This window comes from Heteronotia binoei, chromosome 1 (assembly GCF_032191835.1).
Source record: "Heteronotia binoei isolate CCM8104 ecotype False Entrance Well chromosome 1, APGP_CSIRO_Hbin_v1, whole genome shotgun sequence".
Classification (NCBI taxonomy): Eukaryota; Metazoa; Chordata; class Lepidosauria; order Squamata; family Gekkonidae; genus Heteronotia; species Heteronotia binoei.
In genome coordinates, this window is record NC_083223.1 from 196,003,776 (window position 1) to 196,028,277 (window position 24,502).

General features: G+C 47.0%; 1 protein-coding gene across 1 annotated transcript in view; it reads left to right on the plus strand.

The window, feature by feature from the left end:
- CAPN8 (calpain 8) overlaps positions 1-24,502 on the plus strand; it is a 110,808-nt gene that overhangs the window by 19,171 nt on the left and 67,135 nt on the right. Inside the window, exons 3-9 of the mRNA XM_060246064.1 lie at positions 1,546-1,664; positions 2,050-2,183; positions 4,295-4,463; positions 5,691-5,774; positions 6,749-6,834; positions 7,674-7,748; positions 22,341-22,501. Coding sequence (XP_060102047.1) covers positions 1,546-1,664; positions 2,050-2,183; positions 4,295-4,463; positions 5,691-5,774; positions 6,749-6,834; positions 7,674-7,748; positions 22,341-22,501 — 828 coding nt within the window. The remainder of the gene's footprint in view (positions 1-1,545; positions 1,665-2,049; positions 2,184-4,294; positions 4,464-5,690; positions 5,775-6,748; positions 6,835-7,673; positions 7,749-22,340; positions 22,502-24,502) is intronic.

The window sequence follows — 24,502 nt, forward strand, 5'->3', positions numbered from 1 at the left end:
TTTTTATTTAAATGCTGGAACACATGAGCAACATGCAGGAAAACATTATTTATACATGATTTGAAGTTTATATATACACACATGCCTAGACTAGTCCAATCTCATCTGATCTCAGAAGCTAAGCAAGGTTGGCCCTGGCTAGTATTTGGATAGGAGACCTCCAAGGAAGTCCAGGATCACGATGTGGAGGCAGGCAATGGCAAACCCCCTCTAAGTGTCTCTTGCCTTGAAAACCTCATGGGGTCACGATACATCAGCTGTGGCTTGATGGCACTTTTCATTATCACCACCACCATCACACACACAAGCTCTACACTTTTTTTGCTACGTCCTTCAAATGACAATGACAGAAGCTTCTGTTTTTCATATTATTTTGAAGCTCTTGGATTTGAAAATATGAATATCTTTCTGTGCTGTTTAGACAGATTGGATGGCATTCAGACTTACTGAATGCTTTGAGTAGTATCATCAATGCAGGGCAAGGCCCATTCCTAATATATTTTCCACTACATTTTGCATAGCACATTGTTAAATTTTTAAACTGAAAGACAAAACAAATATTGTTAGATGCACTTACCAAATAAGAGCATATGGACATATGAAGCTGCCTTATACTGAATCAGACCCTTGGTCCATCAAAGTCAGTATTGTCTACTCAGACTGGCAGCGGCTCTCCAGGGTCTCAAGCTGAGGTTTTTCACACCTATTTACCTGGACCCTTTTTTGGAGATGCCAGGGATTGAACCTGGGACCTTCTGCTTACCAAGCAGATGCTCTACCACTGAGCCACCGTCCCTCCCCTAAACAGCATCCCTGCACCTGACAATAATTAGGGGAGATCCCTCTATTGAAGTCAGTGGCCCAGTAAATGGAGCAAATACAAAATTATTTAAATTTCTCCAGGTCCTGGAGTTACATTTTCTCTGACCTGTAAAGAAAAAGGATACAATCACTTCAAGCATTGAAACAAAGCAACATTTGTCACTATGGAAGTAGTCTCTCTGTGTTGTTAGACCCTATGGCTGCTGCAAGGGATGGGTATTTGGAAGACAAAATGTCGGGGCCCTTGTCTGCCTTTGAATGTCACTGTTGTCATGCAACTCATATTATTTGTTTTCTTATAATAATTGGATTTCGGTATGGACAGGATTAAAGGAAGATCCCACATAGAATCTTCTCCTGGGGACCAGTGGTGGTTCTTGGTGGCTTTGTGAAGTCTGTTTGCCCTCATTTGCCCCCTTTAGAAAAGGACTCTCTGGCAAAGACTAATGAGCAAATGTGTTTCATGAAAGATCTCTTTAAAAAGAATGTGGGAAGTGGTCTTTTCCCTTTCTGAGATGGTAAGTATATTTATAAGAAAATACGCATAAGATCTCACTGCTATTTAAAACAAAGCATTTTTTAAAAACCACACTGTGAGTAAAAGTTAATAGGGTTCCCTAGAGGTTAGCTCCTATGGGCTACCCTGTGGGATGAATGGTTTGACTCAAATGTCCTTGTTATGTTCATATACTATCATATTTACACGAATCCTGATGTTCCCAGGTGATTGCTGGCTTTTGGCAGCCATTGCATCTCTCACATTGGATCAAGAAATATTAGACCGGGTTGTTCCCAAAGATCAGAGCTTCCAGAAAAACTATGCTGGGATCTTTCACTTCCAGGTATCTCTTCAGTACTGTATATAGCAATAATAGAGTGGAGCAAGAAAGACCAGTAGGGAATGTAGAACATTTACTGCAATGTAAATTCTATGCCACTTCACAGAAAAGGCAGAAGAACCTCAGCCCTTGTTGGTTAGTTAATCTTCTTGGCAGCATATTTCATTTTCCATATCTCTTCAGTCTCCTTTTCTCTATTCTCAATTACGTATTCCGCTTCCATATGTGAACTCACACCTTAAACTTTGTGGTTATTTGCACAGAAAGATAAAAACATGGGTGTGAAGATATCTAGCTGTTTCCTGTGATTTTATGTATGTGTTCTAGCTTGAAGTGCTGTTACATGACCTGATTTTCAATCTCTGTCTCTCTATTCACTTTTACTCAGTTCTGGCAATACGGAGAGTGGGTAGATGTGGTGGTTGATGACCGACTCCCCACCAAAAATGGACAGCTAGTTTTTTTGCACTCAGAAGAAGGAAATGAGTTCTGGAGTGCCCTGCTGGAGAAGGCCTATGCCAAGTAAGCCAAAACTAATTGTGACATAGGCCCCTATTTATAGCTACAGTAGACTCTCCATTCCCAAGATCCATGTGAATGGCAAAATTTGCAAATTGTGGAAGGCAAGATTCTGTTGCCTTTCAATATTGAAATAGCCACATTTCTCACAAATTTAATGATACAGTGTTTACAATGGTGGCACAGTAGGAGCAAAAACAGGTTGGAGACTGCATCACATAATTGTAATATGAGTCACAACTCAAATGGTGAAAGTCTGCTGTGTCTGCATCAGGGCTATCAGTTTTTCACTGTGTCCGATACCTCCAATTGAACCTACACAGTACTCATGCATAAAAATGGAGCATGGCTACAGGCCACATGATCCATCAGACTGATTAAAGAAAGAATGTCAATGCTTGGATGGGAGGTCTTAGAGAACTTTACACATATTGTCTTGTGTTTCATAACAAAAGAGATACATGAAGCCTTTTCCACTGAGGAATCACTCTAATGGTCAGGAAGTTCTTCCTAATTAGGGTTGCCAATCCCCAGGTGGGGGCAGGGGATCCCCCGGTTTGGAGACCCTCCCCCCGCTTCAGGGTCGTCAGAAAGCAGGGGGAGGGGAGGGAAATGTCTGCTGGGAACTCTGTTATTCCCTATGGAGATTTATTCCCATAGAAAATCATGGAGAATTGATCTGCAGGTATCTGGGGCTCTGGGGGGGGCCCCTGTTTTTTGGGGTAGTTGCACCAAATTTTCAGTATAGCATCTAGTGCCTCTCCCCAAAATACCCTCCAAGTTTCAAAAAGATTGGACCAGGGGGTCCAATTCTATGAGCCCCAAAAGAAGGTGCCCCTATCCTTCATTATTTCCTATGGAAGGAAGGAATTGAAAAGGTGTGCCGTCCCTTTAAATGTGATGGCCAGAACTCCCTTGGAGTTCATTTATGCTTGTCACACCCTTGCTCCTGGCTCTGCCCCTAATGTCTCCTGGCTCCACCCCCAAAGTCCCCAGATATTTCTTGAACTGGACTTGGCAACCCTATTCCTAATGCTGAGCCGGAAACTCTTTTGATTCAATGGGTTGAAATTAAATCAAAAAAGTTTCCGGCTCAACATTAGGAAGAACTTCCTGACTGTTAGAGTGATTCCTTAGTGGAACAGGCTTCCTCGGGAAGTGGTGGGCTCTCCTTCCTTGGAGGTTTTTAAACAGAGGTTAGATGGCCATCTGATAGCAATGAAGATCCTGTGAATTTAGGGGGAAGTATTTGTGGGTTTCCTGCATTGTGCAGGGGGTTGGACTAGATGACCCTGGAGGTCCCTTCCAACTCTATGATTCTATGAAATAATGTAACCTAGGAGAAGATATTAATGATGCTGATTGTAACCCCACTAGGGTTGCCTGGTCTGACTCAAGAAATATCTGGGGACTTCGGGGGTGGAGCCAGGAGCAAGGTTGTGACAAGCACAATGGAACTCCAAAGGGAGTTCTGGTCATCACATTTAAAGGGACCACATGCCTTTTAAGTGCTTTTCCTCAATTGGAAATAATGGAAGATAGGGGCACCTTCTTTGGGGGCTTATAGAATTGGACCCCCGGGTCCAATCCTTTTGAAACTTGGAGGGTTTTTTTTAGAAGCACCAGATGTTATGCTGCAAATGTGGTGCCTCTACTGCAAAAAACAGCCCCCCCCCCTGAGCCCCACATACCCATGAATCAATTCTCCATTATACCCTATGGGAACCAGTCTCCATAGGGTATAATGGAGTAGACATTTCCCTCCCCCCCTTTCTGGTAATCCTGAAGCAGGGGGAGGGCCTCCAAAGCATGGGATTCCTTGCCTCCAACTGGGGACTGGCAATCCTAACATATTCATGTTTATCGCAGTGTGTACGTACACAGTGATATGGGTGATCTGGGGTTACGTTTTCTGGGCAATCTGCATATATGACCGTGGTCTTTCCTAACCTATACTCTGCATCATTTTTTTTTAAAAAAACACTCCCTGTACCTTGATCTCTTGAAAAATTTATATGCACTAATTTAATCTTTTTTAGAATCGGCGTGTGTACAATGGATGGCCTTATTCACGTTTAGTGCTGTTCTGCTTTTTTATTATTCTTTCACTCTAGGTTGAATGGCTCGTATGAGGCACTTACTGGAGGATCTACTCTAGAAGGTTTTGAAGATTTTACTGGTGGCATCTGTGAAGCTTATGACCTGAGGAAAGCTCCACCCAACCTATACCAAATCATCTGGAAGGCCCTGCAAGCTGGTTCATTGTTGGGCTGCTCTATTGATGTGAGATGCTAAATAAACACAAAGTTCAGGGGCACCTTAAAGAAACTGACATTTAAAAAAAAAAAAAGCCCTGGCCTATCTGGCAGGAAAATTTCAGAACAGTAGCAGGTGCTTGTGTTATTATCTTTCTGACAAGCATTCAGGCCACCATACTGTTTTAGGGAACAGTAATGAAGTGACAGGGCTCCTAAACTGAGATTTGGAATTCTAGACAACAGGGATAGCTTATTGCATGGAATATAACATCCATTGGTGCAGTCAGAATAATTATCAGCTATGCACAAAGCACCAAACACTAGAATACTGTATTTTGTAACCTGAATGATTCCACATGGAAAAGCTGTCTGGAGCTTTTCTAAGCATCAGGAAGCCCTCTAGGAAGCTTTTTGGCTTATGCATGCTATGACGTTCCCTGATGAGAGCTTGCCAAGGCCACCCCAGAATCTGAGCAAGAGTTCTGATAAAATGCAGAGGGAAAAGTTTCATGTAGGAGTCCAGGGAAAGGCATATAGAAGTGACCACACATAGAGGCTGAAGAGAACTGAGAGCAAGGGAATGAGGAACCCCTGAAGATTTGATTACTGAGCACATTTTGGGGGAGCCAAGGCAAATCTTGTACAGGAAGGGGAGGAATAATACTACCCCCACCCCCATATTTTTATGTTCCTGGGCATGGAGAGAGGGAGATTGGCTGGGGTTGAGTTCTGGAAGTGTTCCTCATGGGAGAACACTTCCAAATTAAGAAAAGAAAGCCTGGGGTTGGAGGAGGCATGTTGGAAACAGTTACCTCATCACAACTGAGATGGCAAGTGAGTGGAGAAAGTGTCATTAAATCCAAGGCTGGACTCCTTATTAGAAAGGAATGTGGAAAAGACAACAGAGCATGGTGCCTAAAAGCACCTTGAATGAACTGGCTGGTTATGAACCCATGATGAAGGGAGGTAGAGATTAGGCCAACAAAACAGATGCTTAAGAGTCATGGTGCATGTTTCTCATTCTCCCTTCCTACTCATTTGGAACTTGTAACAGCCTTGTAATAGCCACAGTAGAGGTACAAAGCCCAGACCCAGGATTTGTAAGTTTGGTTTGAGACTTAGCTGTGATTAATACTAATAGAAAGATAGCTTTGATTCTTTAAAAAAGCACTCTAATTTTTGCTTCAGGTAATTTGGTCATAAAAACAGAGTGCTTTGTACAATATCAAGACCATAATTTTCATTGTCTTAGATCACCAGTGCAGCTGAAACTGAAGCAATCACAAGTCGGAAGCTGGTCAAAGGTCATGCCTACTCGGTTACGGGAGCAGAAGAGGTAAAAACCTAAAAGGTCTATGCCCTTTTCCCATAGCCTGAACTGCAGCAAGAATAATATTCAATGTTGCTTTTAGTTTGTATAAATTCAGTTATTTGAATGTTCCTTTTAGGGCTGATGCCTGGGACAAATGTTCCATCCACCTTATAGATGAGCTGCCCATACATTCACATAAAGCTGCCTTACACTGAATTAGACCATTGGTCCATCAAGATCTGTCTTGTCTACTCACGGTGGCAGTGGCTCGTCAGGGTCTCAAGCAGACATCTTTCATGTAACCCAGTACCTGAGGTTTTAAACTTGAGATTGAATTTGGGATCTTCTGAATGCTAGACAGATGTAGTACCACTGAGCCTCAGCTCCTCATCATGTGGGAACAAATTGCTCAGGGAATATCCTTCCTTGGATGTTTGTAAGACGTTTGTGTATGGGAATGCTTTGTTGTTTGAACTGTCATAATAAATGACTCATGAAATCTTTTGTATCTTCTGTGTATTGGAGAGGTAATCAGCTTAATCAATGTAAATAGTAAAACAGGGCTTGTTTATTCCATTTGAACTCTAGGGAGCTGTAGTGCATTCTTTCTTGCATTCTTTCTACTGCTTAGAGCCTACTGAATGCTTCTCTTGTTCACTTCCACCCACCACCCAGCCCTTGTGCTTCTTCTCTGCTTGAAGGTTCTTCTGCTGTTGGAAAGCTTGCAGTTAATTACTGCTTTTTCTTTGTTGCAAATCTTGTTGTTGCAGTACACTTTTTAAAAAAGCAACTCTGCACATGTGAGGCTGGATTACTTCTCCAGTTCTGCAAATACTCTGTAGAGTTCTGTGAATTTTTTGGTTCTAACTGACTGGCAACAGATTTTGGCAAATAGTGTACAATGTATTCATTTTTAAGGAAATAAAGGCAAAGGGATGTATTATAGTTTGGTAATGATATGTGGAAGAACTCTGTTTTGTTTGTTATGCTTCTTACAGGTTAACTACCGTGGACGGCCAGAGAAACTAGTCAGGATAAGAAATCCATGGGGTGAAGTGGAATGGACTGGAGCATGGAGTGATAAGTAAGTTATTGTGTGCCATGTATTTCTGCTATATAACTTGCATAAAATTGCATGCTTTTAAAATCATGAATTTTTCATATTCCTAAATATTAACCTCCACCAGAGGGTCTGGCAACCCTATTTAGTGCCTCTGGCCACTAGTGCTGAATTAGGTGGGTCATTAGTTTGATCCAGTTGGCTGTTCCTATCTTCTTTAAAAGTGTCTTGTGAAAAATGGCACATGGGTGATTTCTACTTTCATGAAGTAGCTTCCTAGGCATCCAGGCTCACTGCCCAGACATTCCTCACCATTCAATGATTCCTGTCACAAGGGAGGCTACATGTGTGGTTTGCTGCCCCGAGACAGCAATTGAAATTATGACCTTCAGAGATAAGGATAGAAACTCTTTCAGCCTGAATTTCTATTTGCTGTAGAATGGTGCTCTGAGTGTTGAGGACATAGCAGAAAGCAGGTCTTTGGAGCCACAGACTTATACTGAATATTAACTGCAATTTAAGTATTCATGCATGGGCATCCTGTCATTGAGTACAGCTGATCTTAGGGAGTTCCCCGTCAGAGATAGTGTCACAGACAGCATTATCTACAGGATGGACAAAAAGGTGCTGATCATACATTCCTTCATTTCACAGCAGCTGCACTGCTTTCCTGCACACTTGGTTCTGTGATCAAATCTTCTCATCCAACTGTGTAGTTTACTGGGTTTACATTTCACATATATGTTGGAATGGGTAAATGAGCTGATCTCTGCAGATGTTTACTATTGTGCCTTGTTAAACACACACACACAATTTTGTAATTGAAAATGTAGTAGCTAGTTACTCTTCTTGTGTCCTTGCAGTGCTCCTGAATGGAATTATATTGATCCCAAGCAAAAAAATGCTCTGGATAAGCAAGCAGATGATGGCGAATTTTGGTGAGAGTCCTTTAATTATGTGATCTTTAATAGAACGTAGACATATAAAGCTGCATATGTGCTGATGAGTAGGTCTATTTCCTAGATAACATGCGAAGGGCATAGAGAGGAAAGTAAGTAATTATCTACCTTTAGCTGCCACATTGTCTTCAGCTTTCCCTCTTCCCCTTCCTTTAGCAGCTTCTCCCTGGGAAAACTCTGTGCAGTTCTGGCCACCAGGCTGAGTCCAGTTGCATGGTGGGAACCCGCAAGGACTTGTATGGCTCACCACATTTTCCCCTTTATCCCCCTCCTTCCAGTAATCCCTCACAAAAACCCTTTGAGGTACATTAGGCTGAGAATGTGTAACTGGCCCCAGGTCAACCAGTGGAGCTTCTATGGCAGATTTGTGATTCAAATCTGGGTCTCCCAGATCCTAATCTGAAGCACTAACTACTACACTGCAACTATCAGCCTCCAGGTGGGCCTGGACATCTCCCTGAATTACAATGGATCTCCAGACTACAGAGATCAGTTTCCCTGGAGAAAATGGCTGCTTTGGGTGGTGGCCTTTATGACATTATATCCCAATGACATCTCTCCCCTCTATAGAGTTGCTAGGTCTTACCTGGCTGCCAGTGGGGACTCCTTGGCACATAAGCGAAGTGCACATGCTGAAGTGATGTCATTGCTCTGGGCACATCGTATGGGGGACACTCTATCATTAAAACCTGGAGGTGGCAACTCTAACCACAGTGGCTTTCATGGGGCTGCTGTTGTACAGTAGAAAGAAGCCAAACCTGGATGAGTCATGTAAGTCCTATAGTATCAGGTTTTCCAGTGCTTGCTGCCAGACCTGGCCCTAATGAGTCCTCCCTCAGAGGATGAAAAAGCCCTGAAAAGTGTTCTGTCCCCACTCCTGTCTTTTAGCCTGGTGGTTGCTGATGAGTATATTCAAGAAGAATCTTCCTCCAAAGGTTGAAACAGCCCGTCCCTGCCTTTTACTGACAGAAACCAAGGCTTGAAGGCTAGCTATACTATTGTGGCTGACTAGCTATGGCCACCGAGGGCATTCATTTCCTAAACCTGCTCTTTCAACCTGGTGTTGGCAGCTGTAGTCAGGAGTTGGCCCAAAGAGTTCTCCATCCATCCATCCATCCATCCATCCATCCATCCATCCATCCATCCATCCATCCATCCATCCATCCTAACCTAACCTAACCTAACCTAACCTAACCTAACCTAACCTAACCTAACCTAACCCTATCTTATTTTATCTATCCTAATATAATCTTATTTTATCTTATCTATCCTAATCTATCTAATGTATCCTCGTCTTTCTAAACAATCTAATCTATCATAGAAAGATCTGGCTTGTCTGAATTTAAGTATCCAAAGATGAGGTCAGATTGTGAATTAGACATAGTCATAGACTACATGCACATTTTAACAACCAGTTTGCTCCTGTATGAATTTGGCTGTCAGTTAGGCTCTCCATCACAAACTCTTCTCCAGAAACCTCTGCCTTGTGAAGTTGTGGTTGGCCAAGGCCTTCTCTGTGGTGTCATGCCTTTCTCTCTCAGATTCATCTGAGACCTATGCTAAAGCATTATAGGTAATAGTGAAGCCTGTCCTTTTCACCTTTGTTTTTTGGCAACTGTGTTTTTTGACAGTTGGCAACAGTGAAGCCACATTGGCTATCATGGAAGGGCTGCTGCTGAACAGGAGCAAGCATCCAGGTCTCGTTAAGTCATACCAGTCAGGTGTCATCAAGTCACCCAGAGGGTGCTGCCAGAGTAGTGTAGCCGACCTCCAGGTGGAGGCTGAAGATCTCCTGGGATCACAATGAAACTCCAGACAACAGATCTCTATCCCCATCCTGGAGAAAAGAACTGCTCTGGAGGGTGAACTCTGTGGCATTATATTCAGTCAAGGCCTCTCCCCTCCCCAAACTCTAGCTTCCTTAGACTCCTCAATAAAATCTCCCACCTACCTGGTGTTGGCAGCTGTAGTCAGGAGTTGGCCTAAAGAATTCTGCCTCAAAGGGCAAAATAGGCCTTGAAAAGGCTTCCTACCCCCCCCTCCACCTTGTCAAGAGCAGACCCCTGGTCCTGCAAGGTATGTTTTGTGCACTTGGAGTGGCAGCAGGCTCTCAGTGTCTCATGCAGAGTTTTTTAAGGACATGGCAGGAATTGATCTTGCGAGGTTCTGCATGCCAAGCAAATGATGTATCACTGAGCCACAGCCCCTGCTGTTGTCATCCCTCTGGACTTGTTAGCAGCCTGTCAGTTGCAGAGAATGTGAAGGTATTTTCTCTCTACAGCAAGACAGGAATTATAAAGGACGAAGGTCATTTCAGGTATTAATTGGATTTTGTGCAGAGGCTGGTGATGTTGTGCATTTCCCTCCACCTGCACAGTATCCTGGCTGTGCAATGTATTGTCGAAACCTGTCCCTCCATGGCCTGACTCCATCCCTGAGGCACAGCCCCTGCCTGTTGAGTGCAAGGTAAAGCATTTATCAACAGAGACCAACTCTCTCCCTCTTCAGTACAAAATCCTCACTGGGCAATCCACCTCAGTAATGAATATCCCCCCACCCCCCACAGCCTGGCTGACACCGGCATTATGGCTCCAACAGTTGCTGCGTACCTTGGTAGAGGTTGGGCTGGTGAGGAGTTGTTGAGATGCATCAGGAGAGCCCTTTGGGAGGTGTTGTGTACCATTGAGGGGTCAGGAGAGGGTTTTTGTGGCAGCAGCTCTGAGGTCATGTTGAAGGTGGATGTACAGGAGCCGGGCTGTGAGTGCAGCCTTAGAAGGGCAGAGAAAGGTGATTGGTGCTGTCTGAACTTGGGAGGCAGTCTGGGGTGAGCGGCAGCCTGGAGGGCTGTTTTGTGGGTCTTACAGGGGGGGGGGTCAGAGTTGTGCTGGTGGTGGAGGACCCAGTGATGTTGTGGAGTGTGCAGCAGATTGGCAGGGCCCTGTGCAAAGTCTGCCAAGGGCGTTTGTGAAGGGGGGGGCTGGGCACTGTTGCTGGCTACCTGTGTGGGCCGTTTAGGGGCCAGCCAAGATATTCTCTGGACTAGAGGCCGTTTATGAGGGTGCAGGACAGCAGTAGCTGCTCTAAGGGCTTAAAGCTGATGGTGAGAGAGAGAGGGTGGCTGCATGCAGTTGTTGGCCAGCAGAGTCCCGTAGGCCTGGAGGCAGTTCAGGAGGGCTCAGGACAGTGGGAGCCATTTGTGAGGGCTTCTGAGGGAGAGTAGCCACCAAAGTGTCTCACATGTGTGTCAAGTCGGCTGAATTCAATAACGAGTCTTTGGTTGAAACAAAGTTACTAGTTTATTGAAGACAGAACTATAGACCATGGTAGAGATTGAAGGACTGGGGTACATAGACATTAACCAAGCATTTAAGGTATAGATCAAAAGGATTCCTGAGGGAGGGGCATTCTATGCAGTGTATATTCACATCAGGATGTTACTACTTCGTTCCCAAGCTGAGGCCTTGGCGCCTTCACACTCCCACAGACACCCTGCCTGAGAAGGCTCCACTATCTTGTTCCCATATCACCATTTCAAAGCAGGCTACACAACAAAGGGACGGTGAGGGGGTGAGGAAAGTTAGCTAGCAGCATTCGGTGTTCAGTGTGGTTTACCCAGAACCCTTTACTTCTGAACCAAAGTTAGGATGATGCAGTTTGACCAAAATACAGCAGATGACATACTGCCCCCCCTAAGCCCCCTCCACGGCACGGGCCCGAGGAAGGAGCTGTTCCCGTTTACAGTACAGGGCTTCGCGGGCCAGTATGCTCTGGCATCCCCCTTGGAGGGGGAGGGCTGCTGGTGCTTGAGGGTGCCAACTGGACGGTTCCGGACTTCGGCGGAGTAGGCTGCAATGAAACACAGGGTGGACTTTACCAAGTGCAGGAGGCAAATCCAACTCTACCGTCACTGGGTTAATTACTCGTTTGATCTTAAATGGACCCAGGAATTTAAAAGCCAGCTTCTTTGAGGGCTGGGAGAGGGGTAGATTTTTCATTGACAGAAACACTGAGTCTCCAACCTTTAAATCCCAAACTGGCACATGGGACTTGTCATACTGCTTCTTGTAAGCCTCCTTGGCTGCTTTTAAGTTCTCTTGGATGGCCGGCCAGCACTGGCTGGGTCCCTGCCACCATTGCTCAAAGGCTGAGGATGTCCCTGGGTCCCCCCCCAGGTAGCATAGGGATCAGTTTGCCCTCATACCCACAGACCGTTGAGAAGGGGGAGGCTTTGGTGGAGCTATGAGTGCTGTTGTTGTAAGTGTATTCTGCAAACGGGAGTAGGTCTACCCAGTCGGACTGGCGTTGGCTTACGAAGCATCGTAAATATTGCTCCAGCACCCCGTTCACCCTCTCCGTCTGTCCGTCAGTCTGGGGGTGGTAAGCTGAACTCAACCCCTGCGCCATCCCTAGTAATTTACAGAACTCCCGCCAGAAGGTGGCAATTAACTGAGGCCCCCGGTCACTAATGACTTTGTCGGGGATTGAGTGGTGTTTTGCCACGTGATCAAAGAACAAAGCGGCCAGTTTCTTTGCGGTGGGTAGCTGTGTGCAAGGGATGAAATGGGCTTGCTTTGAGAAAGTTTCCACCACCACCAAGATCACTGTTTTCCCCCTTGAAGAGGGAGTTCTACTATGAAATCCATGGACACGATCGCCCAAGGGCGTTTGGCCGTCTCCAGCGGTTGTAATAGCCCGGGAGGCTTCCCCCCCTTTTCTTCGCCATTATGCACACCGGACAGCCTGTCACAAATTCCGACACGTCCCTTCTAAGGGACGGCCACCAGAACTGCCGGTTTACTAAGTGCAGTGTTTTCACATAGCCAAAATGCCCCGCCAATTTGGACGAATGACAGAGTTGCAAGATTTCCCTCCTTAGGGGCATCGGGATGTAAAGCTTCTCGCCTTTGTACCACAACCCATCTTTCCCATTTTGCACCCCCTCAGGCCGCCCTCCTCCCTCCCTTTCGGTCTCTAAGGCGATGCAATCCCGACTGATCCCATCCAGCTCCCTTTTCTTCTGCGAGCGGGTGGTGACCATAGCTGCCACTTGCGTGGGGGATATTAACGAGTCTACCACCTCCTCTCTCTGGCTCTCGTGCTGCGGGAGTCTGGACAGAGCGTCAGCCAGGAAGTTCCGGGTCCCCGGGATGTGTTTTAGGGTGAAATCAAATTTGGAAAAGAATCCCGCCCACCTGATTTGCTTCTCGCTTAGCTTCCTTTTCCCTGTGAGTGCCTCGAGGTTTTTGTGATCTGTCCAGACCTCAAATGGCACCTTAGCTTCCTCTAACCAGGACCTCCAGGTTTTCAACGCAAACATGACTGCGAACGCCTCCTTGTCCCACACTGACCAGTTTCTTTGTTCATCTGAGAACTTCCGCGAAATATAGGCACAGGGTTGCAGTTTCCCCTCCCCGTCTCTCTGCATGAAAATGGCTCCTACGGCGACGTTGGAGGCGTCGCATTGCACCACGAAGGCTTTTTGCTCATCAGGGTGGCTCAGGACCGGCTCGCTTGTGAAAAGTTGCTTGAGCCGGTCGAACGCGGACTGGCAGTGGGGCGTCCAGTTTAACCTGGCCCCGGGGCGCTTTGCGTCCTCCCCTTTCCCCTTTGTCTTTAAGAGCTCAGTCAGGGGCAGGGCGATCTGAGCGAACCCCTCTATGAACCCTCTGTAAAAATTTGCGAACCCGAGAAATGATTGGAGCTGTCTACGTGTCCTCGGGGGGGGGGCCCACTCTAATACTGCCTGCACCTTGGCGGGATCCATAGCTAGCCCCTCACTGGATACTCTGAACCCAAGGTAGTCTAATTCGGTGCGGGGGAACTCGCATTTTGACAATTTTGCATACAACTTGTGCTCAGTACCTCCCTTACCAATTTCACGTGAGATTGCTCGTCCTGGGAATAAATAATGATGTCATCCAGGTACACCACCACCCCCTTATACAGAAATTTTCTCAACACATCATTTATGAAATTCATGAACACCCCTGGCGCCCCCTGCAACCCGAACGGCATGACCAAATATTCAAACTGCTCCATTGGAGTGTTAAACGCCGTTTTCCACTCATCCCTCTCTTTGATGCGCACTCGGAAGTACGCGTCTCTCAAATCAAGTTTCGTAAAAATCTTCCCCCCCGACACAGTCTTTGATGAGGGGGATGGGGTAAGCGTTGGACATCGAGATCGCGTTTATCCCGCGAAAATCAGTGCAAAGCCTAAGCGATCCGTCCTTTTTCTTTCTGAACAGTATGGGGGCCGCGTGGGGGGCCATAGCGGGTCAAATGAAGCCCCTCTCCAAGTTCAGATCTAGGAATTTGCGCAGTTCCTTTTTCTCGGCCCAACCCATCTGGTAGAGTTTGGCCCGGGGCAGACTCTCCCCAGGGATCAGCTCTATGGCACAGTCAGTGTTCCGGTGTGCGGGGTAGCTGATTGGCCTCCCGCTCGCTAAACACTTCCATCAGGTCGCGGTAGGCGTTCAGGACGTGGTGCACCTCCTCCACCAGGACGCAAGCCCTTTCTCTGGCGGCGGGTGCCCGCAGCCCCCACGCCTAGTTCCACAGATGGTTGCTGCAGTCTGGGTCTGGAAATCTAATGGTCTGGGCTTTCCAGCGGATGAGGGGCTCGTGTTTTTCTAGCCGCCCCACCCCCAAAACTACCGGGTAAGCGCACGCTGGGGCAATTACAAAAATCCCTTGGTCCCAATGGCCCTCGATCCTTAGGGGGCATGGTTCCGTTTCTTGTGTACAGGGCCCCCCTCCCATCACTGACTCGTCCATCTGCTCAAACAGCATAGGGTGAGGCAGCTGCGAGCGCTCCATCCCGAGGGCCTCCACCACCTTGGGAGAAATTAGTTCTCTGTTGCACCCCGAGTCTATGAGGGCCCGTATCTGCAGGAACCTCCTCAATTTTGGGTTCAGCAGCTTCACCGTTACAAAATACAGTCTTCCCGTAGCTCTCACCGTCAGTGATGCCTTTTCCCGGTCGACCTGCTGGCTGGCACTGTTCAGAGCAGGTCGGGCCCGTTTCCCACCGGCTCCTCTTCCCACGCGAGATCAGCCAACTCCGCGGAGAGCCGAACCTCTTCCTCCTGGAGCTCCTCCTGCACCATCAGCGCGCTGCTCTTCGCCGCATTCTTAGGGCGGCTGGAGGGCTTCTTGGGAACCGGGGTGCTCTGTCTCGGCGGCCCCTGCGGTGGATTACTCCCTGCTGGGGGCTGAGGGCAGTTGGTGGCAAGGTGGTTTGGGTCGCCGCACTGGAAGCAACGGTGGGGCCTCGCCGGGGCGGCCACCGCCGGATTTTTGGCTTTGGTGGGCTCGGTCTTCACGGGGGTAGGTTTTGGCGCCCCTTTCCCGGTCAACGCTTGGCGCAGCGTTGCCACTCGTTTTAGGTTGGTCTCCACCTCGCCCGCCAGCTGGATCCATCCCACCAGCGTATCCGGACTGGCTTGGGTGAGCGCCCGGTCCAAGATGCTGGGGTTCAGCCCGTTAGTGAAGTGCTCAATCTTCATCACTTCGTTCCAGTTCCGGGCTCTGGCGGCGTTGGCTTGGAAGTCCGCCGCGTATTCCTGGATGGATCGGGCCCCTTGCTTCATGTTCTGTAACGCTGATAGCGCTCGGGCCTCCTGCAGGGGGTCCTCGTATTGGGTCAGCAGGGCTTGCACGAACGTGTTCACGAAGTGCAGGACCGGGCTGTTGGATTCGCACAGGCTCACGTACCATCTTTTGGCTGCGCCCCTCAGCTTCGATCCCAGGTAGTCCACTCGGCTGACCTCGTCTGAGAACAAATCTCCCCAGTAGTACATGAAGCTGTTCGCCTGGATTGCAAAGTAATTCACCTCCTCCGGGTCCCCGTCGAAGATGGCATCCAGCTCTCGGCCCCCGCTCAGGTCCTGTGGCGCCGCCGGGGCGGCGGGGTGTGTGGCCGGCGCTCCACCGGGTGCTGCCGGCGCTTGGGGAGCCGCGCCTCCCGCAGGGGCGGCTGCTACCGCTTGGCTTGGGCGGCCTCGGGGCCCCGTCGGCCCTGGTTGCGGCGGGCACGTCCCGGTCACTCCCAGTGCTCTCCCCAGTTGCGCGGTCAGGGTCTGCATCTCTTCCTTGAGGTCCCTTATCGCTCCGTCGACCTCACGGCAGACCATCGACTGGAACATCTCGTAGTCCTCATCGTGCGGGTCCTTGGGCTTCGGTCCTACGTCCTCCGCCCCGCATTCCGCACCTTTGCCTCCGCCGCCCGGGGGTTGGGTCACGGGCGCTTCGGCTCCTTCGCCCAGCTCGTCTGGGTTGGCGGCCGCGGCCTCGGCCAGTTGAACCCGCTTGGTGTGGCGGGTCATGATCGCCTCCCGGCGGATCGGGGCCTGGGCCATCAGCGCGGTGGATGTCCTCAGTTGGTATTGCCGGGGGGTGACCACTAGCTGAAACTGGGGGGGGGGAGGCCGCGGTCCTTCTGGCACTGTGGATGTGCCAGGTTGTCTCGGCCCCCTCTGCTCTGGCTGGGAGTTCTCCGTTGTCCGGAATCTGGTCGGTCATAGCCTTTCAAGTTGCCGGAAAGGTTGAACTCCAAGATAGGGAGTCCTTCAAAATGTCAAGTCGGCTGAATTCAATAACGAGTCTTTGGTTGAAACAAAGTTACTAGTTTATTGAAGACAGAACTATAGACCATGGTAGAGATTGAAGGACTGGGGTACATAGACATTAACCAAGCATTTAAGGTATAGATCAAAAGGATTCCTGAGGGAGGGGCATTCTATGCAGTGTATATTCACATCAGGATGTTACTACTTCGTTCCCAAGCTGAGGCCTTGGCGCCTTCACACTCCCACAGACACCCTGCCTGAGAAGGCTCCACTATCTTGTTCCCATATCACCATTTCAAAGCAGGCTACACAACAAAGGGACGGTGAGGGGGTGAGGAAAGTTAGCTAGCAGCATTTGGTGTTCAGTGTGGTTTACCCAGAACCCTTTACTTCTGAACCAAAGTTAGGATGATGCAGTTTGACCAAAATACAGCAGACTTGACAATGTGTGCCTGTCAGTGGCAAGAGTGTATGGGAGGGTTTTGGCAGTTGCTTCCATTGTTCAGAGGCTGATGTGGGTAGGGGATAGGGGAGTGAGCCAATAGGTGTGAAGAGGTGTGGAATGACGGGTGATAGGCCAATGGTTGTTCGAGCTCAGGTTTCAACCAATGGGAGAGCTCTACTTTCCCAATACCATTACAGTTTTATTATTAAGGATTTTATTATTTCTCCTTTTATATTTGGAATTTACTGTCTGTTGACTTTGTTAAGAGAGCGTTAAGATCTAGCTCCCAAAACCTCCTACAAATCCCTGGGCCAAGAGAGGCTAGAATGAAGATAACTCGGGAGCAAGCCTTCTCATTAGTGGCCCCGCGCTGGTGGAATCAACTCCCAGAGGGGGTGCGAGCCCTGCGGGACCTGAACCAGTTCCGCAGGGCTTGCAAAACCTCTCTTTTCCAACTCGCATTTGAATTAGGACCAGACTAACTTGATAAAATCATTCTAACTCTAGCCATCTTATGTTGTAACTGAAGCTGATAATATGTAATTGTGACACCAGAAATTATAGCACCTATTTTTATGTATTTTAATCTATATATGTAATTGTATTGTATTCATAATGTTTATTTGCTTTTAATTGAATCATGACGTAGTCATGTCTGTGAGCCGCCCTGAGCCCGCCTTTTGGTGGGGGAGGGCGGGATATAAAAATAAAATTTATTATTATTATTATTATTAGTCACTGAGAGTGCTTTTAAAGTAGAAACATCAGATTTAAAAATCTTGTAATGCACATAACCAACACAATCTATTATTAAATATGTATGCTAAATCAATATACATTTCAGTGGATTACAGCCTGTAACTGATATGTTACTGGAGAAATGTCCATGAGAATTCTGAAAAATGACATTTAATTACTCACTGTTCTTGAAATGCTGTACATAAGGAAGCAGCCAGAAAATGCTGAAGGCATTTCTTTATAATGTCAAAATTGTGAGACATGAGGCAGAGATGTGAACTTCAGAGAAGATCCCAGGAGCTTTATGTGCTATCTGTTTCATACTTCTTCCTGAAAATTATGGCATTCAAAAGATTCTTGTGTACTGTTATTTTCTGGCTACTTTCCCACATGTGTTTTCAAAATGTGAGCAAGGAAAAATGTGAGCAAACATGGTAAATTCTCAGCTGTGTTCTCATACTGACCCTTTTCAAACTGCCTTTATATTCTGTTTTAGTGACTGGTTGCTAATGGATTTTTTCCTGTTATTTCGGACAGACCTATTTTAATCACTGGCTGCTCGCAGAATTTATTTACTTCTTCATAAAAATCCACATATCAGGTTAGCAAAGCATGGTTGAGCTGTTTTTGAGAGAAGCTGCTTTCCCCTCCCCCACCCCCTTCATTGAGCTTCTAAATCGTTGTGGTGTGCTGTTTAAAATGTTCATGGCACATCCTACAATGCTGCTTCCCCCCTACCCTTTTTCACCATGCGATCTTCTGGTCACCGCACCTTAAAAAAGATATTATAGCACTGGAAAAGGTGCAGAAAAGGGCAACTAGAATTATTAAAGGGTTGGAACACTTTCCCTATGAAGAAAAGTTAAAACGCTTGTGTCTCTTTAGCGTGGAGAAACGTCGACTGCGGGGTGACATGATAGAGGTTTACAAGATTATGCATGGGATAGAGAAGGTAGAGAAGGAAGTACTTTTCTCCCTTTTTCACAATACAAGAACTCATGGGCATTCTATGAAATTGCTGAACAGTCGGGTTAGAACTGATAAAAGGAAATACTTCTTCACCCAAAGGGTGATTAACATGTGGAATTCACTGCCACAGGAGGTGGTGGCGGCTACAAGTGTAGACAGCGCAAAGAGGGGAATGGATAAGTATATGGCGCAAAGGTCCATCAGTGGCTATTAGCCACAGCTTATCATTGGAACTCTCTGTCTGGATCAGTGATGCTCTGTATTCTGGTGCTTGGGAGGGGCACAGTGGAAGGGCTTCTAGCTCCACTGGTGGACCTCTAGATGGCACTTGGGGGTTTTTTTGGTCACTGTGTGACACAGAATGTTGGACTGGATGGGCCATTGGCCTGATCCAACATGGCTTCTCTTATGGACTTTTAAAAATTATCTAGTGTGACTGTTATAGTGATAAACTACTATAGTGGTTTAGTACTATAGCACTCACATTAGAATGTTTAAAAATGCTGAGGAAAATCATGTGGGAAAAAGTGGCACTATTTGAAATGACCATAGCGTTTCAGAGATAGCTCATTAACAGAAGGAAATTTGCTGTATGAAACTCACATTCCTGTATCACTTTACTCAAAATTGGGCCAACAATGAATAACATCTGGTTTAGAATGGTAATGTAAAAAGAGCAATTATGTGGCAACTCATCAGATGATCTTTTTGTTGCCTCTGGTTTGGCTGGCCCCTGTGCAAACTGAAACTAAAGCGATCTCTACAGTTCTCTATAATGGTGGGGGAGCAGGGGTCTGTGCCATGCTGTCAATTTTCACTTGAATCAGTGGCCTCAGCATAACAATAACATCAGTTTGGGATGTGTACATTTCCCTACACTCAACCCAGAGAGGATGTGGTCATCTCTCTGAGTTCCCTCAAGCCATTGCATATGGGCCAAATGCAGGGTTGCCAGGTCTGTGTTAGAAAATACCTGGAGACTTTGAGGTTGGGGAGGGACCTCAGCATGCCATTAAAATGCACCTTTCAAAGCAGCCATTTTCTCCAGGGGAGATTAATTTGGTGCCTCTACGGGATATCATAAATAGATCCCTACTGGAGGGGCATTTTCCATCAGCGCTCAGAGAGGCGGTGGTCCGTCCCCTCTTGAAGAAAACATCGTTAGATCCGACCGAATTGGCACACTATCGGCCGGTATCGAATTTGCCCTTTTTGGGCAAACTTATCGAGAGGGCAGTGGCGTTGCAGCTACAGAGCTTCCTGGAGGACGCTTCTATCCTTGACCCCTACCAGTCTGGTTTTCGCCCGGGCCACGGGACGGAGACGGTGCTGGTCGCCCTGGTGGATGACCTTCAGCGGCATCTGGATCAAGGCGGCTCGGCGGTGCTGATGTTGTTGGACCTATCGGCAGCGTTCGATATGGTCGACCATCGGCTTCTGGCGCGCCGCCTTGCCGACGCAGGGATTCAGGGGTTGGCCTTGCAATGGTTTTCCTCTTTCCTTGACGGTCGGGGACAAAGGGTGGCGATTGGGGAGGAACTGTCCCGGAGACACACGCTTGATTGCGGGGTGCCTCAAGGGGCGGTGCTCTCCCCGATGTTATTTAACATCTACATGCGCCCCCTTGCCCAGATTGCCCGAAGGTACGGGCTCGGGTGTCATCAATATGCTGATGACACCCAGCTCTATCTGCTTATGGATGGCCGGCCCGCCTGCGCCCCAGAAAATCTGGACCGAGCGTTACAGGCAGTGGCTAGGTGGTTTAGGCTGAGCGGGCTGAAGCTGAATCCGGCGAAGACAGAGGTCCTGTGCCTTGGTCGCTGCGGCCCGGGAAGGGAAATCCCCCTGCCAGTTTTTGACGGCGCGCCACTAACAGCGTCGGGCAGGGTTAAGAGCCTGGGGGTGCTGTTGGAGCCTTCACTGACAATGGAGGCCCAGATAGCAGCCACTGCCAAGTCCGCGTTTTTTCACCTTCGGCGGGCGAAGCAGTTGGCCCCCTTCCTGGAACGTGACGACCTGGCAACAGTGATTCATGCTACGGTCACCTCGAGGTTAGACTACTGTAATGCCCTCTACATGGGGCTACCCTTGTGCCGGACCCGGAAACTGCAGTTGGTGCAGAACGCTGCTGCCCGGCTGTTATTAGGGCTCCCAAGACGGGAGCACATTCGGCCGGGGCTCCGGGATCTGCACTGGCTGCCAGTAATATTCCGAGTCCGGTACAAGGTGTTGGTTATTACCTTTAAAGCCCTATATGGCCTAGGACCTGTCTACCTTAGGGACCGTCTTTCCCCACACGTTCCCCAGAGAGTACTACGCTCGGGTTCACAAAACCTGTTGGTAGTCCCCGGGCCAAAGGAGGCCCGTCTAAAATCCACCAGGGATCGGGCCTTCTCAGTAACGGCACCTTATTGGTGGAACCAGCTGCCGGAGGAGGTGCGGGCCCTGCGGGACCTAGGGCAGTTCCGCAGGGCCTGTAAGACAGCCCTCTTCCGGCAGGCCTATAATACTGACTGACAAGGAAATCTTTTGGATGGAACAAAATGCATCTGTAGACCGCCGGTTTTTATCTATCTTGCTTTTATTAATTTATGGTTTTAATTTTACTTGTAAGTGTTTTAAATTGTAGTATTTGAATTATCATGTTGTAAGCCGCCCTGAGACACTTCGGTGCGAAGGGCGGGGTATAAATCCCAATATAAATAAATAAATAAATAAATAAATAAATAAATAAATAAATAAAAAACAGCCTCTCCAGAGCCCCAGATTATACCCTATGAGAGCTCCATTATACCCTATGAGAATCGATCTCCATAAGGAATAATGATGTGCCCAGCAGACATTTCCCTCCCCCGCCCCCCGTTTCTGATGACTCTGAAGCGGGGGATTGGCATCTCTACTCATGAATTGCTGAACTTCCAACTTCTTCATAAGCAACCAAAAGTTCAAGTTTACCTTCCCTATGCAAACAACCTCTGAAAAGATTGTGCAACCAACGGAGGGTCTGGGCTGCTTTCACAGTCTCTGGGAGCAGCCATCTTGTTCTGCCTGCTCCTCCCCCCCCCCGGCCTTCATTCAGCCTTAAAGACACAGACACACCATCCCAAGTGGAGTCTGAAGCCTCTGGAGGTGAAAAGGGACATGGTGTCTGTGGGGGTGGGGCTTTGGCCTGCTGACTGGGAGTGGGAAGGAGCCCAGGAAATCAGCAGAACCCCCGCTGGGACCTGGGGATTGGCAAGCCCAGGGCTTTTTTTGAGCAGGAACGCACAGGAACCCAGTTCTGGCTGGCTTGGTGTCAGGGGTGTGTGGCCTAATATGCAAATGAGGTCTGCTGGGCTTTTTCTGCAAAAAACCCTGCATGAAACAGTGGTGACATCAGGGGTGTGGCCTAATATGCAAATGAGTTCCTGCTGGGCTTTTTCTACCAAAAAGCCCTGGGCAAGCCTATGAATGGCTGGAGTGATGGCTGTTTGGACTGCTAGCATTATCAGGCTTCACAGGGTCAGTTCTTGCTCTTCTTTTTTACTTTTTTAGGAAGAGTACTTTCTTGGTCTGAGATCTACAACAAATAATGTGGGAAACAGTTACCAATTGCAGGGCAGGGGCAAATACACTAGAATTCAACCCAGTATGAGCTAAGGCTAGCATGAGTGGCTTTGAGAACATTAATCATTGAAAATGTTAGGTCTTAAATATTGATGGCAATTTCTAAAGCTTTGTGAAGTGGAATGCCAAGTTATTCCCTCATGCTATTGCTGTTTGCTGCTTCTGAAGAAACTAAATCAATGACAAGAGGGTATGGCCATATTTCAGACTTGCTAAGCATTCTTGTGTGCTCTTCTGATGGCAGGATGTCCTTCTCAGATTTTCAAAGGCAGTTTACAAGGCTTGAGATTTGCAACTTGACTCCTGACACTCTGACAAGCAATGAGGTTCATAAATGGAGCCAAACTTTGTTCAATGGACATTGGCAGAGAGGATCCACAGCTGGTGGCTGCCAAAATTATCCAGGTAAAGTACATAGATTTGTATCGCAGGATTTCTTGAAGCTATGTCCCTGTACAAAACTATGTGGCAGTTAAATCAGTGGATTGGACCCTATGCCTTCGTAGTAGGAGTTACAGCTATGATGACCAGGGCCTTCACTGTTCTAGCCCCAAGGAATGTCCTCCCACAGATGGAGCATGGAATTGGTCCTCTCTTGTATCTTTTCAGAGGCGGAGCAAACCTTTTTATTCTGAAGGGCATCCAACTGTAGCAATCAGCTGCTGTTGAATGGTTTCTGTGTTTTGTTAACTATTATTTAAAACTGATTAATAGATTTTAATTCTTCTAAAAATGGTTTGGTATTGTAAACTGCTTTGAGCTGAGGACATAGGGGATAGCAATATTTTAAGTAACTCACTAAGCAGTAGTTGGATTTGCTAATGAGATGTTCAATATAGATTAGTTTTATGGCCACTTTCAGCTCAGAAGAGAGATATATACATTCATTGGGCCCAGTGCTAATTTTTTTTTACTATAATATTGTGAGTTCAATGCAAGGAAGAAACAAGGTGGTAGTGATCATAGCTCTTTATTAAGTACAGTAGGGTATAGGGCTGCACTAAAAGACTGGAGAACTGGGCCAAGGGGCCACTTATATACAATTCAAGGTTCCCGTGCTAGCATGACATTGGATCAAACCAGTAAGGGGCTTGTGATTGGAGCAGGGCAACAGGTATTTGGATTCTGCTGCCCATTGTTCCTGAGTCCCCAGTACATATAATAGTCTTCACTTTGGTCCACATACACAAGAGTGACAAATCCTACTACATTTATTAAGATGTACTTAGGCTGCTTCCACATTAAGTGTTAATGTCCACATTTTATTTATTTATTTAGTAGACTTATATTCTGCCCTTTCCCATAAACGGGCTCAAGGTGGATCACAACATATAATAATAACAATAAAAACCTACAGATCACAAACCTAAGACTCTGTACTTATTCGGAACATGACATGTGGGCTTCTTAAGGCTTTCCCCATCAAACAAAACCTGTTGTTCTCCAGTTCAAAGCATGAATTGTGAGTGGTTGTGGCTGGAGGAAGGATACCTTTTCGAAATGGCACGAGACAGTTTACAGCCATGTGCCTGCTTCTGTGGCCTTCTTAATGGCTCCTCTCCCTCCCCAGTTTTCCTGCCAAGCCATGTTGTAGCATGATAGTGGGGCTCAGCGGGGAAAGTGAAAATGAGGGAAGCAGGGATGGGTTCTGGGCTTCAGGAAGCCCTTCACAATTACTGTTAACTCTGCACTTTGGTATTTGGGAGCAGTCAAAGCAGTGAGTTGTGCAGTGACAGAGCATGTGGAACGTCATTTCTGCCAGTTCCCAGAAACCCTTCTGCTGTTGTGGCATGGGTGCGTAGATGCAGCCTGTGAAATATTACAGCCTAATTATGTTTGGAATAGTGCTGGTAGAAGACTCACCTTGGGTTCACCAAGTATGCATTTATAACCTTGCATGTTTCTGGCTACCAAAGGTTTCAAACGGAACATCTAAAAAATCTGATTTACTGTTTCCATATTATTTGTTTTAATTTTTTAAAATCCACCTTGCTCAGTTTTCAGTATGGATGGCCTTGAAAAATGCCAAACCAAATGTATGCAATACAAAATATCAGTAGAAAAGCACTGTTGTTTTTATTTGTCCAGTGCTAGATTAAGTTCTATGTAGTGCTGTTTGTAACTCCAGCATGAATAGGTAACTAAAATGAATAGTAACGTGACATGTGTTAATTAAGTATTTTTTAAAAATGGTTTCAATTGGGAAAACAGCTAATCTGTAGGACAGTAAAAACATGATTTTACTTGTAAGCTTTTCCTTGGTAAATTCAATGCTGTGGTGATTCTCTTAAAAATGCCTGTAAATGTGTAATTGTGGAAGATTTTATAGTGTCCAATTCTGCTATAACAATGAAAGCTTGCAACCTCAATTATTTAAGAACGTAAGAACATAAGAGAAACCATGTT